A 17,303-nucleotide genomic window follows, 5' to 3' on the forward strand; every position below is an offset into this window, starting at 1 on the left:
CCCCGAAAAGTCCCAAATTAACCCACTGGTCGTTAGCATTACAACGTTGGAATTATATCATGACACACAAACCAGGAGTGCGCCATAAGGCTGCCGATAATCTCTCTAGATCAGTGGTTCTCAACCTTTGTGAGAGCGCAGCCCGGTTTCATTCATTTTTGTGAGTTGAAAGCTCAGTCAAACACACGACCCACAGAAAATTGAATGAGGAAAAAGGAAATGGCTAATCACCCATGGCCCAGTATGAATGATGTCAGGGCCCGGCGGTTGAAAAACAGTGCTCTAGATTACCTAGAGAAGATTGGGAACAGGTGAATTCAGGAGATAATTAAGGTAATAATTATGTATATATATTTTTTGTATTATAATTTTGGATAGATATGTACTGTATATGTTTGTAATCTATGTAACGTTCATACATATTGAATGCCACAGTATTCCTGAATTCCTTTTGAGAGGTGAAGGGTAGTCTACTGCTCTGAATTGTTGATATACAATAGCTCATCCATGATATGAAAAAAAAAAGGATAAGAAAAGGAAAAAAACGGGGGGGAGAACATTTCTCCAAGGTCAAAAGCAGAAATAGTGAAGTAGTGAGTTCTAATGAGCAGATGTTCTGATGTCGTTAATGGACAATAAGATACGACAGGAACCATACGCACGTTCAAAGAAAAGGAGGAGGAGCCGATTTGCAGTGACTTTCCCGCGCGTTTTTTCTCTCACAGATGTACGTGGAGACAAGTAGCAAAAACTGTGGTTCAAGACAATGGTAGCATGTGCCTCAAGGGTATGTGGGTTTGTGCGAAACAAGCCCTTAAGAGGCAAGTTAAGCTCTTGGTGGGGGCGTATGAGAGATGGACACTTCTTCCAAAAGACTATAGGAGCATCGCCTCCAGAGAGGAGGAAAAAAAGAAGAAAATTCCTGTACATTGGGAATTAAATATTATACTAATCAAGAAACTAACACTCGGTTCGTCTGTTACATTCTTTTACTCCTCCTCTCTGGAGACGATGCTCCTATAGTGTTTTGGAAGAGGTGTCCCATCTCTCATAGTAGCATCAGAATCACAAAACCTAGAATAGGCCTATGTATCCAACTGCTTTTTTATGTAAAGTGTTGTTTCACTTTTACACAAAATGTGCACCATAACTTTGAATGATGAATGTTAGTTACTGTACAATGAATAGTCCAAGACCATGAAGTAGTGAATACAAAATTGTATTTTTTATCCAGATAGAAGTTTTTAATGACTACTCAAAACATTGGCACAAAATGAGTTTTGAACCCTTAAACTGAGCAAAAGAAAAATTAATAAACCACATGGCCCACACACACCCCTCCCAAATAACCTGAAAAATGATACAACTTTTGCTTTGGCAGAATCATTAATTGCAATCTACTATATTTGCATTATTTGGCAATACTTTGAAGTGTGTGATTCTCTTTTCCTTTAAAAAAGTTACACACATTTTTTTGACAAGATTTGGTACAAAAAGTAGGATAAAACCTAAAAAGTAGGACATTTAACAAAAAATTAGAACAATTGAGAGCCCTGCAATATGCCATCCTGACCCATAAGCAAATAAAGGCTCTCTGTAGGGAATGGGGGCACTCGCCCAATCTGTACCTGCCTATGGTCAAGGGACGACTTGACATGAGGGGGGAAGTTGCAAAATTAAGACCAGTCAATAAATATATGTTTCAATGTTGGGGTTCCATGGACAAACATGGCAATTACTAAGATGTTGTTTTTCCATGCTATAAATTTACTATAGAAGGGCCTGCGAAAAGTCTGGCTTGGGGGACCCACCTACGGTTCTTGATCCAGTGACGGATTAATGCAATTTTGTGTGTGGTTCGTTGGAAGACGCAATAAACCAGGGCCTCTAGGGTTACGAGATACACCCATAAAATATTTTTTGTCTACGGAGGGCAGTCGCCCCTTCTTTTAATCCATCAATGCTAGGGCTAGACTTTTTCTTGGGGCTCACTTGAAAGAGTTATTGTTATGCAAAATAATTGTACATTTTTGTGGGGCTCCCATTCGTGTGGCGCAGGCCCTGGAATAGTACCTCAGTTGCAGCCTAGTTACAGGCCTGATCTAGGATGTGGGAGCCATGCAACAAGTAATGTGAGGCTGAGTTATGATGAAATCATAACTTTCTATAAAATTTATTCATACCTAGAATTAAAAGGTTTATTCTCTAACTCCCACCCCTCCCCATAATGGAAAATTTCAAATAATTCTGTTTTTTTAGATTTTCAGAGCGTAACTACTTCTCATTGATTCATTGATTTAACGTTGTACGCATGAGGGAAATAAAAGAAATTCATTAAAAATCAAATAAATTTCAGAAAAATAAAAAAATAATGATTAAAGTTCTGTGGATTAAAACAGTGTAAAAAAATTAATCAAAAACAGCGATTTCATGTAATCCGAGATGGTCACGTGATGAATCAGATGATGCTACTATGTTTTTCAATAGAGTAGCTGGAAAATTGGTTATCCGGCTCCATCAACCCTAGAACTATCTATAAATATAGATCCTTCTTCCCTTCTTGTTTGCTGACAGAAAGCAAAGTCGGCATTCACGCAAACATACTCGCTTACAAAATTGATTCTACTTAGGCTTCTCGAATCACAGGGCAAATTAAAATGTGTACTAATAAATGCCAGGAGCTTGGGTAATAAGATTTGTTAGAAACTGTGATGGCTATGGAGGGCCTGGATCTTATAGCCATTACAGAATCTTGGGCGAACTATGGGGATGAATCTTTCTTACACATCTCACGATACGAAATAGATTGAATAGGAAAGGGGGGTGGAGTCTTGATATACGTGAAATCATGTTTGAAGGCTAGAGAGTAATGTGCAGAGAAGTGATATTGAAAACAAAAGGTGTCGTAGGGGTATTAAAAATGTATTGTAGGGGTTTGTTACAATCCACCGAATAGGGATTTAAACTACATCCGTAAACTTCATGATGAAATTTCCTACATGCGTAAGCATAAGAGGGTTGTCATATTGCGAGATTTCAATTACCTGGGTATCGAGTGGGAGAACCTTTCAGCTAGAGATCAATATGAAAAAGACTTTCTTAAGTTAGTGCTCGATAATTTTTGGTATCAGCATGTATCAGAAGCCACTAGGGGTACTGCTACTTTGGATGATTTAGAACTAGTTCCAAGGATCTTGTTGAACATGTTTTGGTGGAGAACAAGTTTTCTTCTAGTGATCATTGTGTCATCAGTTTTTTCTTCGGGTAAAGTTGATAACAAAAGACTGGTTCCATGTTTTCGGAGAACTAATGTTGATGTTTTGAGAGAAAGGTTAGCAGAAGTTTTCAAAGACCGGTTGAAATCAGTTGGTATGGTAAGTCAATAGGAATAATTTAGTGCGAAGCTGCCCTCTGTTTTGCACGACGTCATACCCTTTGTTTGAAAAAAGTGTTCATACATAGCAACCCCTATGGTCGTGGAATAACGTATGTAACCTTTATCTTGAAAAGAAAAGACCATTCAGAGAGTATAAAAGTGGATGAGGTGACCCATCATTGTGTTTACTGACAAAAGGGCATTAAAGAAAGTGATAAGGGATAGTAAAAGGGAATTCGAATCAAGGTTGACAGATAACATTGGCATTGAAACAAAATCATTTTTCAGATACGTCAATGATGGATGTAAGGGGACATTTGGCCCCCTCTTGATAGCTAGGTGTAAGGTAGAGAGCAATGTATATATGTGTAGTGCTTTCAATGTCTTTTTTCAAGTCAGTTTTTAATAGAGAAAATGATATTGAATGTACAGGTGTTGCATGGAGTAATAAAATCCTCAACGATATTCAAGTGGAAGATGTGGAGGTCCTAAATCCTTTAAAAAATATATGTGAAAGCAAAGCACCAGGGGGTGAACAATCCCGTTGTCCTTAGAACCAGTTTTTTCCTTACGCGCGCTGTTTGTCGTTATTTAACGAAAAAGGGAAAATTTCTGCACTCCCCGCTCGCCTTTCCCTAAATAAGGAAATTTTTTTTTCCTTGTATAATGACAACGATAACGACAACGAAGCCCCTCTCGTTAGCTCGTAACGACAACTTTTTCTCTGTAATGGTGGTGCGATGTGTGCTTGGATGGAAGATATATGTTCGATTCAAACAATTCTCCTCCTGTTTTTCCGCGCAATTAATGCTTGATACACGCATTTAATGTAAAAAAATATATATTTAGGCTAAACGAAAAATACAGCCAGCTATGCGAGGAGCTTGAGCCAAAGACGAAGACAAGAGTTGCTGTTGAGTGGAAGGTAAGCTAACTTATGATATGAAATCAATTTTTTTTATTTTTCTTAACATGACATTTCACTCATTTTAAATGAATATTGATGCTTCATACATACTCGAGGCTTTGGGAGAAAAAATCCTACCGACCGACCTCGTATAATATGTACTCACAGGGCCGTAACTAGGATTTTTGCTCCCCGGGGCAAACATTATTTTGCCGCCTCTGCAACTTTAAAATTCGACAATTTTACAACAGTGTTTTTTGTTCCCACCTGAAATTGCCGCCCCCCCCCTAAATTTTGCTGCCCGAGGCGATTGTATCCCCCCCCCCCAGTTCCAGCTCTATGTACGGATAGGGAGATGATCATGTATGCAAGCTATATTCACAAATGTTAATTTGTTCATATACACTGCTGGCCACCGTAAATGCAACACCCTGAAGGAAGCATGCAAATAATATGAAATTTACAACATGCATTAGCGGAGGTGAGGTATGCAAATGATTAGAATTTCAGCGCAGACGCACATCACGCGCGCCTGTGGCGCCACTTCAAAGCGCTATTTAAGGCTTGGAGATTTCGACGATTTGAAGTACGGCAATTGTGTTTTTCTTGTGGTTTTTTCAAAAAAACTATCAATTATGCCTCGTAGAAAACAGCGATCATCTTTTGATCAAGTATCCAAGTTCGACAGAGGAAGGATAGTGGCCTACCGAGATTGTGGATTATCTTTCAGGGAAATCGGTAGTCGTGATGGACGAAACCAAACAACTGTAATGCGGATATGTGATCGTTGGATGCAGGAGGGTACGACGGACCGACGTGTTCGATCGCATCCACCTCAGTGCACCACTTCACGTGATGACAGGCGTATTGTGCGTATGGCAGTGACGGATCGCTCAGCCACATCCCGAACTATAGCACAGCACATTCAGTCTGTACCGCATCATCCAGTGTCTGCGCGTACCATTCGACGCCGTTTACAGCAGAGTGGTCTGTCCGCAAGACGTCCATTGCTTCGTCTACCCTTGACGCAGAACCACAGACGTCTCCGCCGCCAATGGTGCGATGAAAGAAGGATGTGGATGGCACAATGGAATGAAATTGTCTTTACTGACGAGTCACGCTTCTGTCTGCAACACCACGATGGTCGGATTCGAGTCTGGAGACACCGTGGAGAGAGGATGCTGAACAGCTGCGTTATGCACCGCCACACTGGTCCTGCACCGGGTATTATGGTATGGGGCGGTATTGGATATCACTCTCGCACTCCTCTAGTACGCATTGCCGGTACTTTAAAAAGCCAGTGCTACATCTCCGAGGTGTTGGAGCCAGTTGTCCTTCCTTACCTTCAGGGCTTGCCCACAGCCATATTTCAACAGGATAATGCGCGACCACACGTGGCACGCATTGTCCAAAAGTTCTTCGTCAATCGCCAGATTGAATTGCTTCCCTGGCCAGCTCGCTCTCCGGATCTTTCGCCGATAGAAAACATGTGGTCCATGGTTGCTCAACGATTGACCCAGATTGCATCCCCAGCTGCCACACCAGATCAACTTTGGCAACGCGTGGAAGCTGCTTGGTCTGCTGTACCCCAAGAACACATCCAAAGTCTCTTTGAATCAATGCCGAGGCGTGTGGCAGCGGTGATCTCCAACAATGGCGGCTACTCTGGCTACTGATTTTGGCAGGAACCACACTTCACAGAAGTCTATAAATTTAATCATTTGATGCTTTGTCAACATGTTATCTACAAAATAAATATTGTTGCGATATCTCTTGTCTTTCTTGGTGTTGCAATTTGGGTGGCCAGCAGTGTATATATATATAATATATAAACATTTATCATGATAATGAATTATGTTTGGACTATATTGATAAGGTCACATTTTATATTTCTGTGTTAGCACATATTTTCGTGCCATCTAAAGAGTGTCGTAGACCAGCACCAACTATCTCTAGGAGGTGCTGCATAGACCCACGGGGCGAGTAATTTTTCTGAGCCCCCCCCCCCCTCCAGAATTAGAAATACCTGACCAATTACATACTTCTGTCAAAAATTGCATGCAAATCCTCGTTTGCACTACCAAACCACACATGCACCATGTCCACATTCTCTGCAGAACTTGTAAGCATTAAATTACTGCAGCACTCTTAGTGATAGGTTGGTTGCAGACACAGATTGAAAAATGTTCAATATTATCAGTTATGTATTAAATCTTTCGATATACTGTACAGTACAATCAGAGATGCAGACATGAAAACATTGAGGGGGCTGAAACTTGCTGGTTGTCCCGTATATATGTGACACGAGCACGTATGCAGGAGGGGGAAGGTGTAGTGCATTGTTTTTTCAGAAATTATTTGGGGGACTCAGTCCTCTTTCAAAATTTATTGGGGGGGGGGCTCAAATAGCCTTAGCCCCTAGGTTCCGGCACCTATGAATTCAATATAATATATGTATGTCATTTGCATTAAACAATGTATTTAAAATTGGCTTGTACAATTTTGTTTTATGAACTTGTTCAAATCACTGGCGGAGAAGGATTTAAAGTTTGGGGTCATTCAGATGATTTCCCCTAAGAGATATAAGCATAAATCATAATAAATTATAAAGAACGAATTCTTGATATTAATGGGTCTGTAGAGAAATTTCAGAAAATAATTTTACTACTGTGTCATACTTATTAAGTAGGAACACTGTTACAAGTGTTCAATGTAGTTGTTCAAATTGTACAATTGACACTTGAGGGTAGGTTATTCATTAGTAATTGCTCCTAGGTGTATTTTTTCTCCTGTTTAACAAATATATATATACATAAAACAGACTACAACAGACAAATTGCCTAACGTGGTGGCTGAAATGTGTGTATATATATATAATATCTGTCCACAGAACAGATTGACCCTTAATACAGTACTTAGAGCACAAAAATTCAAACACATATCATCGCTTTCAGTATCAAACATAGATGGTAGTAAGTCGAGCATGAAACATGCATTCCTTATATATTGCAATTAATTTGCTAAGGAGACAAAAACTTATGTATACACATAACACTTTCCAAGGCATGCCAATTAGAAATTCCTCAGAACTATATCACTTGTATATGTGGTTTAGTAGTACTAGCAGTTTGTTGGGAAATTGTTTTAGTTGACAACTAACATATTTTATTCCATCACACCGCTGATACATTGAAATATGGTACTATTTGGTACTATTATTTATATATTGGTACTTTGTTATATACTATTTGAAATGCTTATTAGGTTCTTGACCATTTGCTGAAACGAGAGTCGCAAAATGAAGACATTACATGCCTGTTGAAGACAAATCGGTGCTCATGAAGTGTACTTATGTACTGATGGATTAAACATAGATACCGCAGGTGAGTTGAATCTTTTTAATTTTTATCTTTGGAATTTTTTATGGCGTGCACAAAGTTCAATACTCAAAACTATCGTACAATTTACCCTTTTCATTTCAGGTAAAAATGTTGAATGCAATGACACAAGTTATGGCTTACGAGTGTAAAACTAGAAATTTTTGTTTCTCAAGCAACTCATTTAACCAGCACCTATATGTATATTCATACACAGCCGCAATCATACATGTGTATGAAATACTGTTCACACATTTATCTAATAAATTTATCCATGATCATAAGCAAAAAATGAGTGTTTTCTTTGTGATTATAATTAGAAAAAATGTTTATGAATGTTACATTTTTGTACTACAATAAATTTGAGAATTAGTTGCATAGAAAACTGTTTTCTATGCAAAGATTTAAACAGCTCAGTGGAATGAAGTGTTGCTTTTGATTTATCTGAACCAGAGTTATATAATTTATTTTTGATTAAATGCAGCTGAAATCACAAAACGAATAATAACCTTCCCATTTAGAATGACTTATTTTTGTCGACTCATCAAAATTTTCTGTCCAAAGCGTTTCCCTGCTTAGTTTCTCATGAGTGTTTCTTGAAAAACAAGCGGGATTCACTGCAGTTGATAAAAAATTTAATAAAACGATTGGAAAGAAATTAAAATTTTATTGCGAGATATGGTGAATGACATGGTTCTAGTAATATCGAAATATATAGTATCAAATAATATTTTCCGAACATGTATATGGGGCAAATAGCTACAGTTCCAACATGTCAAGACTGATGGAAGAATAAGAAATCTCAATACATTTTCCTAAGTGAGAATCGTTATAACATTAAAACACGAGCGTTAAATTCATAGAGCTGGAAAATCAATATTTTTCCCCCCATGATTGAGCATGATACTTGCTGTATTAACCTCTATGATGTAATGTCATGAGAAATTAAAATTATAATCTTTCAGAAAAATTGTAATTTATATAAAATTTCTATTAAAAAAACTTGAATTGTCTCTAAAACAAATTTATATGTTCAGTAAGAAAATTATTAAAATATCTTATAAGTTATTAAAAATTCGAGGAAACTTGTGCGCAATCTAACGTAAAAAAAAGAAAAACATTACGCGAAATTAAAGTAAATAAAGCAATCGTTGCCACAAATGTTGACGAAATATTGATTTTTAATACGTAGTAGTAGTTGTAAACTTTTTGCTTTACGTTGATTGGTTGAATAGTGAACTGAACCGTAGAAAAGAACGAATGAACCGAAAGACCGGTTTTTTCCTCCGCAACCCGTCACGTGATCCTAAGGACAATGCTCAACGCAAAGGGGAGAGTGCCGCTTAAGGAATTTTCCTTAGCACGTTCCTTACGATAGTTCCTTATCTAACGACAAGCGCGGAACGGGCGTTATATAAGGAAAGTGGGATTGTTTACCCCCAGGAGATATCTATCCTAAGGTCCTCAAGGAATGTGCTAATGAATTGTTGGGGCCTATCACACAGATTGGAAACTTGCTAATGTTGTTCCGATATTTAAGAAGGGTAGTAGAGAAGCTGTGTCCAATTATCGTCCAGTGAGTTTGACAAGCTCCCTGTCGAAAATTTTGGAAATTATTACCAAAGACAATTGGTGAAGTGGATAGATGAGAATAATGTATTTGGATAATCAGCATAGGTTCAGGAAGGGGAAGTCATGTGTAACTAACATCCTATGCTTCTATGATCACGTGACCAAGGCTTCGGGTAAGGCCAAAATATTTATGTTGTTTACCTTGATTTCCAAAAGGCATTCGATCGGGTCCAACATGGTAAACTCTTGAAGCTTTTACATGAGATTGAGATCGGGGGCAACTTGCTGAATTGGATAGAATCGTGGTTAAGAGATAGGTCACAATGGGTTATTGTAAACAGGGAATTCTCTGATTGGACAGGCGTCACAAGTGGAGTTCCTCAAGGAAGTATCCTTGGCCCCCAGACATTTTCAATTTTTATCAGGGTATCGATGGGATTGTTAGCAAATTCGCAGATGACGTGAAGCTACTACGGGTTGTCGGGAAACAAAATAATAGGGAGTTGCTCCAGGCCAACTTAAACAGGATTGGAGCATGGGCAAATGAATAGAGCATGACGTTTGCATGGTTTGATGTGTTGACAAGTGCATGATTGCTCAATTTGGTTTGAACAACCCACGTTTCTCTTACGAATTGAATGGTGTCACTATCCCGGATGCAACTAGGTTCACCAATTTAGGAATTCTCATTAACAAGCTGCTTAGGTTTTCTGAACATTGTTCAAAAGTGGTCAAAAAAGCAAATAGAATGCCTGGTTTCATTTTCAAAAAGATCTCTTCGTGTTCTCCTAGTCATTTTTTGGCTTTTTCGAGACTTAGTTGATCCTGGACAAACTAAGCTGTAAGGTTTTGGAGACCATACCTACAGAGAGACATAGACTTGGTTGAAGGGATGCAGAGAAGAGAAACACTGTCCTTGTTGGCACACGAAGCTTGATGCAGAGTTGGTAAAAAAACTTTTTTTTGTTTATAAACCAGTTTTTTTTTTGTTTTTTTTTGGTTTTAATAGCATTTACATTAAAAACGATAAAATTTCTGAAAAATCATTCAAACTTCTAATAATTAAAATAAATATTAATGTAATCAACACTATTTAAATATTAATTAATCTATAAATATTTCTTACATTTTAATAAAAGCCAACTTTTGCAATTTAGTTATTTTATAGCTTAATTCCAAGGAAATATTTTGCGTTTGAGAATTCTCAATGTTATTACTAACCCTATAATAAAGATGTTTTCTCCAGTTACTTTCAATACGCTTAATTAGGATGCGATTTTGCAAAAACTATGATAAAAACTAGGCAAATTAATTAGCAACGATTTACGATATGCATGATGATTATAACTAAAGTTCTGGTTTCAAACACTGTAAAATAAAAACCACTGGTCAAAATGACTTAAAAATTTGCATGAATGTTCCTGAAGCAATGGAATTTTGTATGGCAAAAGGGGGGGGGGAGAATACTCAAAAATGTAAACTAAATGACGCTTTACTCATCCAGCACAAGACATTTGCTTGCAGAATGGATATGATAGCCAGTCAAGGCAAAATGATAATGCAATTAGCATGGCATGATTTCATAATTCATGGAAACAATAACAAAAATGAAGTCATTTAAATAAACAACTACAACTTACACAAGAAATGTTAAATATGTTGTCCACCGTAATCTGGCTGTGAGGTGAAAATGCTTGTTCAACTACAGATCAGAGTATGTTATGGTAATGATGTGTGGATGTGCTTTCAATTCACCAAAGTTTGCAATCTGACCACTGCACATTATATTTTGAAGTATCCCCAAAGCCAAAAGTTGCAAGAGTTATAGTAGCATATTCATATTGTATTCAGTTGAACATAACAGTCAGGTATTGTATCATGTTGTTATTGTCAAAATGGTTCTTCAGCAGCTGCTTCACTGGCGTTGCAAAAAGTTGTGCTATCCACCACAAATCAGAAAAAAATTTAGGTGCCAGCCAAATTTGTTAAGAGAGAAGCATGTTTTTCCCCAAGAAAAACAATTCTGAGTAATGTTTTTCCCCCCGGGACTTTATGACCAATTCCCATGTTGGAAGAGACACATTATGAAATCAAAAATGTCTCATACTTACACTTCATGTCAGCAATGATGCATATAAAATTTTAGGTAGCAAAACAGATTTTCTAGTCACTCTGGCATTTGTCCAAACTTGCTATTCATATACTGATGCTGTTGAAGTGCCAAAATGATATGGTTGAGCAAAATAGATTATACCGCTGGCCAAGTACAGCATCATCTACTTTTGTATATTTTAAAGTTTTTTTTTTTTTCACAAAAGAAAATTCATGCTTCATGCAATGGATCCATGCAAATTTTAAAGCCATTCTGACCAGCAGTTCTTATTCGTGTTTTGGAATCAGACCTTTAATTATAATCAACCTGTATATAGCTGATTATCTTTCATAAATCACTTACTACTGTACATCCTAACCAAACGGTTACCCAGTCCATATTTCAAGGAATAATTTAACTGAAAATTACTTGGATAGGGATCACCAGCCACTTCAGGAACTAGCCAATTTCAAGCTTTTACTACTGTAAAGTAGAACCTGAATTAACTGGGAGTATAGTGATGAAAATATGTAAAAACTAATAATTCAATATTAAGCCTGTTGGCGATATTAGGTACTAGATGTGCTGCTTCCTGTGGAAAGAAAATGAAAATGTCTGTGAGGTAATGTAGCCACTAGCCCCAAAGCAGAATGTGCCAAAATTTGAGACGTACGTCACAGAACAATTAGCTCTACTGCAGAACAGTTTCGAAGAAATTTAAGAAAAAGTGCAAAAAAAAAAAAAAAAAAACACTATTACATATATGGGGATTTTTACCACAGAACATTTCCAGTCAGCTGAGGGTTCATCACAGAACAGTACTAAACATTCTGCTTTGAGGACCACTAGTACACTGGTCCTTGTCCTTTAGGAGCAGCTAGTGTCTCTTCGGATTATAAGACCACCTGGCTTTAGCATGACAGTGAAGTCACTACTGTTGCTGCTTCTTTGTGAAATAAAGCCACCAAGAATTCTCAGCCACCTCGTTGGGCATTGTGGCGTTGTATTTGTATAAAAAAAAAGCCTTTAAGATAATAACACCACTACCACATGTGTGATGCAATTCTCATTTATGGATTTGCTCAAAATAAGAGCATCAGAATGTAGCGCATAGTTAGAAAATGCAGTAAGAATGAGAAATTTCGATACTGTATATCATTTTTAGCAACTAAGATTCAGGCCACTTTTATGAGATTTTTTTGAAAAAAATCCACTTATATTGAAAAATATCAATATGTACCCCAAGAATAGAAAATGTGATAAGAATTAAACATTTTGGCTAATAATGAACCAATACATGATATTTTTCAGGGGGGAAAATTATACTTAGCCCACTTTTATGTGATATTTTGAAGAAAAAAACCATTTGGTTTAAACCAAGGTTTCCCAACCTTTTTTGTCTCATCGCCCCTTCTTCAGAAATTTTTTTCTCCCATCCCCACCCTAACACAATCTAACCCATAGGATCCTATGTTATATCCGTAGCTTCTACCACCCCCCTGGAACATTCCATCGCCCCCCAGGGGGCGTTAATGCCCACGTTGGGAATCACTAGTTTTTAACCATGGTTTTAACAACCCTGGCTTGAGATATAAAGAGACACTTCATTTTTTGAATATGTTCATATTGGATGAATGCAGGTGGCAGGGAGATATGATTGAAGTGTTCAAAATTTTCAATGGGATGGATAGGGTGGATCATGGATTATTAATATGCCATCAATTAACTGCTTAGTAATCGATTGGTAAGGGACAATTCTAGGTTATGGTGTAGCAGGGAATTCTTCTCTAATAGGCAATTAATAAATGGAATAGCTTACCCCTGGGGGTAGTAAATTCCAACTGACATGTTTAAAAAGAAATACAGTAAACATGTTGGGGTAAATCAAGAAGCTATCCACACTTAGAATAAGACAACCAGATATATTTTATGGGCATTGTATAATATTTTATCATGTATATTGAATATTGTCATGCATATTGTTTCTAGTTTTTGTAATTGAATTTTTAGTTGGGTTGCTGTATTTTAGAGAATTATATGACATTCATATTTGTTATGGGCATCTTTTTCTCAGTCACCTTGTTGGGCATTTTGCCTGTTGTGGCCTTGTATTTGTATTTACCATGCCTTTTGATGTCTATATTGGATAACAAAAATTCTGCATGCGTATTCACCAAATCAACATCGGCAATTTCAACTTGATGTAACATTGAATTTTTGATACATCGTGCACAAGCGTTAGCATAAACCAGCATCAGTGATTTCAACCCGATGTAAGGATATCAGTTTTCCCTGAGATATCGTGCACGAGCGCACTAGCTAAATCGGTATCGCAAATTTCAACTCGATGCAAGGAAATATCGGATTTCCCTAATACATCGCACATGCACATAATCTAAAATTCTAAATCACTGTCGCAATGTTACACATCAGAATTTAAGCATAAATTACTGTGATAAAAATCTTTAAATCAGGATATTGATGTGTCGCCTTACATCAGTGATTTATTATAAATCGATACATCGCCCAAGTCTAGACAGTTACTGATTGAGTGCCTTAGTTATTGGAAACTATGACCAGGTTTAGAGAGAGAGAAGCTGCAGAAAAGAAATGAACTGCCAGCCCATTTGTACTGTTTTGTATCAAGGACTTTCCTGAGAATGTGCAACATTTAAAAAATTGAATGGTATAAAACATCTGAATTTTACAATAATACTCAATTATTACCTCAATAGTTGATTTTTCTCTTCTTCTCCTCTCTTTTTCTTCCCTTATTTGAGCAAGACGCAGCTTTTTCCTTTCCAGCTCAACTCTTCGATCTGACATTTTGATTCTTTTTTTTATTCTGCAATTATTAAAGACCAACATAATAACACCATTTTTTATCAAATAAACACTTAGTTCATAAAACAATTGGCAATTTTTAAACACATCTTCAGGTTTCATATCTGTATGCATAGTGTGAACATATGTATTTCCTGGAGCATTCTCATGTTTTTATGTAATTTTGGCCATACTTTTTTCTTTAAAAAATGTCCCATTTCTTTTTTTATTTTCAATGAAGCTTACTTAAATTTTTATTTTTCACTGAAATCAAGAATTAAAATTATTTTCCCAACTTATAAATTATATTTTTATAAAATTAAACTTAAAAAAAAATTAAAATACCATTTTAATGTACAGTAAACCCTCAGTATTCACAGGAGTTACATTCTAGGGGATCACACGGATACAGAAAACTTGTGAATAGCCTGAACCATAAAGTTTTGTTTTTTACAAAACACGTTTATATCAGCCTTGTGCAGCAGAAGTAAATGGGGCTGTAATGATTCTCAGCAATGTTTTCTGTGAGAACATTATAATATTTGTTGGCTGTTACTTTTTTAGTATGGCGAGAAGGCTTCCTCTATCAATTTTTCCTACACGTGAAAAACGTTATATAGAGGGTCCATGTAATGAAAAAAATGTATTGCCAATTCAAAGTTATGCAGCGCTTGCATTATGTTGCTCATAATAAACTTGTTTTCCACTTCTTAATCTTGATCATAATGTGGTATCGCTTCAATTTCAAGAACAGTTAGCTTGATTAATTCATACTGTCAATTTCCGAATTACTGTTAATTAATTCTCCAATTTCTTCTATGTCCATGTCACAGTAAAAGTCCTGAGACTGGCTAGGCTTCACCAGTAAGACCTATCATTTTGGATTTTTACCAATTATAATTAATTAATTAACCACCATGAATGTTCTGGAATATTCCTGAAATTTATTAAATTAATAATTCACATTAATTAATCAAGTATCATTAATTTATCAATCAATTTACAGTAAAACCTCGGGTTACCAGACCCGAAAATTGAGAGAGGAGATGTCTGCTCATGCACTCTCAGTGAGGTAACTTATCTCAATTTTCCCAATAGATGGTGCCACTATTATGATCAATAAAACCGGCCACAACAATAGTTTTCCCAAATCTAAAACAGAACCACTAAAAACAACAGAAACAGAAAAAATTTTGGGAATTTCAACGGCTATTGGTGAATGCATGTGGGGGAAAAAACACTGATATCAATGAAGAAATACACTGCTCAAAACAATTAGGGGAGCAAGCAAAAAAATGAAGAAAACCGTGCGAGACAGCCATGTATTGGCATACAATGGATAGTACACGCGTATCAATGCGCAATACAGAAAAAATATGTAAAAAAATTTGGAATTAAGCTTTAATTCTTTGAAAATATGGAAAAAACATGAAAAGATGATTTAGGGCAACAATTTGGTTACATGTAAACGATAAAAAAAAGTACTGTTTAGACATGATGCATGAGTTTTAATAGGGCGTGTGGTCTCCTCGATCAGCTAAGACTGATGCACACCTGTTTGCCATGGATGAGATGACGTTATCGATCAGACTTTGGGGAATACTGTTCCACTCCTCAAGAAAAGTCTCGGACAGTAACAGGCGGCCTTGGTCGCGCAGCAATGCGTCGTCCGATTCAGGTCAGGAGAGCACGCTGGCCATTCCATACGCTGTATTGTTTCAGCTTCAAGCATGTTCTCCCCCAGATGAGCTCTATGCGGTCGGGCATTATCATCCTGGGAAACAAAGGAATCTCCAATGGCTCCAGCGTAAGGGATGACATGAGGTCGCATAGTATCTCGTCTGCATACCTTCGGGCTGTCAAAGTGCCATTCCGAATGATATGCAGGTCCGTACGTCCGCCTATGCTGATTCCACCCCACACCATCCAACCAGCTTGTCTGTATTGTGACCTTTCACGAACGAATGCGGGGTTATTTCGAGTGCCCCTGTCCCTCCATACCAGAACACGTCGGGTGTCACACTCCAGAGTGAATCGGGACTCGTCTGTAAACAGCACTTGGCTCCAATCATGTTGCTCCCAATCTCGATGTTCAGCAGCCCATCTTCTTCGGGCCGTACGGTGGCGTGGGGTCAACGGAATGCAGACCATTTGCCTACGTGCATAGAGCCCTCCCTCATGAAGCTGATTACGTACTGTTTGGCTGGACACCCTTCGTCCTGTTGCCAAGAGCAACCGTCTTTGCAGCTGCGTAGCATTCTCTGTTCTGTTTCGACGGGCTGTTAACCGTATATACCGGTCATCAGTTGCTGTAGTGGCGCGTGGCCGACCTTGCCCTGGTCGACGTCTAACATTTCCTGTTTCTTGGAATCGATTCCACAGCCTTGCAACAACACTTCTGGCGACTCCAACAGCGTCCGCGACACTACGTTGTGTTTGCCCGGATTCCAGTCTGCCTATAACACGCCATGCCATGGATTCCGGTAAATCACGTTGTTGAGACATCCTCAAGTCACCTTGTCTCAAAAAAAAATACTGCGCAATCGAATTTCAGTTATGGCAGTAAAACAGACGTTTCTGCAACATCCTGATTTCTGCCCTTATCTCCTTTTTCTGGTTTTTGACGTCATGAACTTTGATTTGCATATGAAGTTTTCTTCTTCCGTTTCCTGCTAGGCTTTAAATTATGGATGATTCATTTTATGTTACTTATCGGTATACATCTTTGCGTAATTTTGTTAAAACCATGTGCTCCCCTAATTGTTTTGAGCAGTGTATGTTTCAAAGTGAAGAAAAAAAAAATTCCGCCCCCCCCAAAAAAAAATAATTGCAGAAACCTGAAAAAGAGGACAAAAAGGTGAATTTTCCAAAATGTAGGAGGATTTTTGAAATGACATAAAAAAGGAGGACAGTTGGTAACCCTAGTGAAACCCTTTTTAACGGATACCCCTTAGATGCAGTCACCCCTCTTTTATGGCAAGAATAAAAATATCCCAGCAGAAACCCTATTTAAATAATGTACTTTGAACCCCTGTTTAACAGTCACCCTTAGATATGGTCACAGATACTATTTTTATCATTTGTTCTATTGGATAAAACTCCTTTACAGACACCAATAGTTTCAATTCTGGTTCAAATTATGCTCACTAGATGGCA

The 17,303-nt window shown here is 37.6% G+C and overlaps 1 protein-coding gene and 1 long non-coding RNA gene across 11 annotated transcripts in view; one reads left to right on the forward strand and one right to left on the reverse strand.

The window, feature by feature from the left end:
* The window catches only part of LOC149065495 (cytoplasmic dynein 1 intermediate chain 1-like), a 123,672-nt gene that overhangs the window by 99,727 nt on the left and 6,642 nt on the right, over positions 1-17,303 (reverse strand). For all 10 annotated transcript variants that reach the window (XM_089253675.1, XM_089253673.1, XM_089253671.1 and 7 more), the window contains exon 2: positions 14,052-14,169. In XM_089253675.1, the coding sequence (XP_089109801.1) occupies positions 14,052-14,150 (99 nt within the window). In that variant the 5' untranslated portion in view covers positions 14,151-14,169. The remainder of the gene's footprint in view (positions 1-14,051; positions 14,170-17,303) is intronic.
* LOC149065496 (uncharacterized) lies at positions 4,144-8,369 on the forward strand. The gene is made up of 3 exons (XR_016195607.1): positions 4,144-4,301; positions 7,548-7,666; positions 7,766-8,369. It is a non-coding gene; the product is annotated as an uncharacterized LOC149065496 (long non-coding RNA).

This window comes from Pholcus phalangioides, unplaced genomic scaffold (genome assembly GCF_987345545.1).
Source record: "Pholcus phalangioides strain wild (caught in Gottingen) unplaced genomic scaffold, Ppha-v1.0 ptg000039l_1, whole genome shotgun sequence".
NCBI classification, from domain to species: Eukaryota; Metazoa; Arthropoda; class Arachnida; order Araneae; family Pholcidae; genus Pholcus; species Pholcus phalangioides.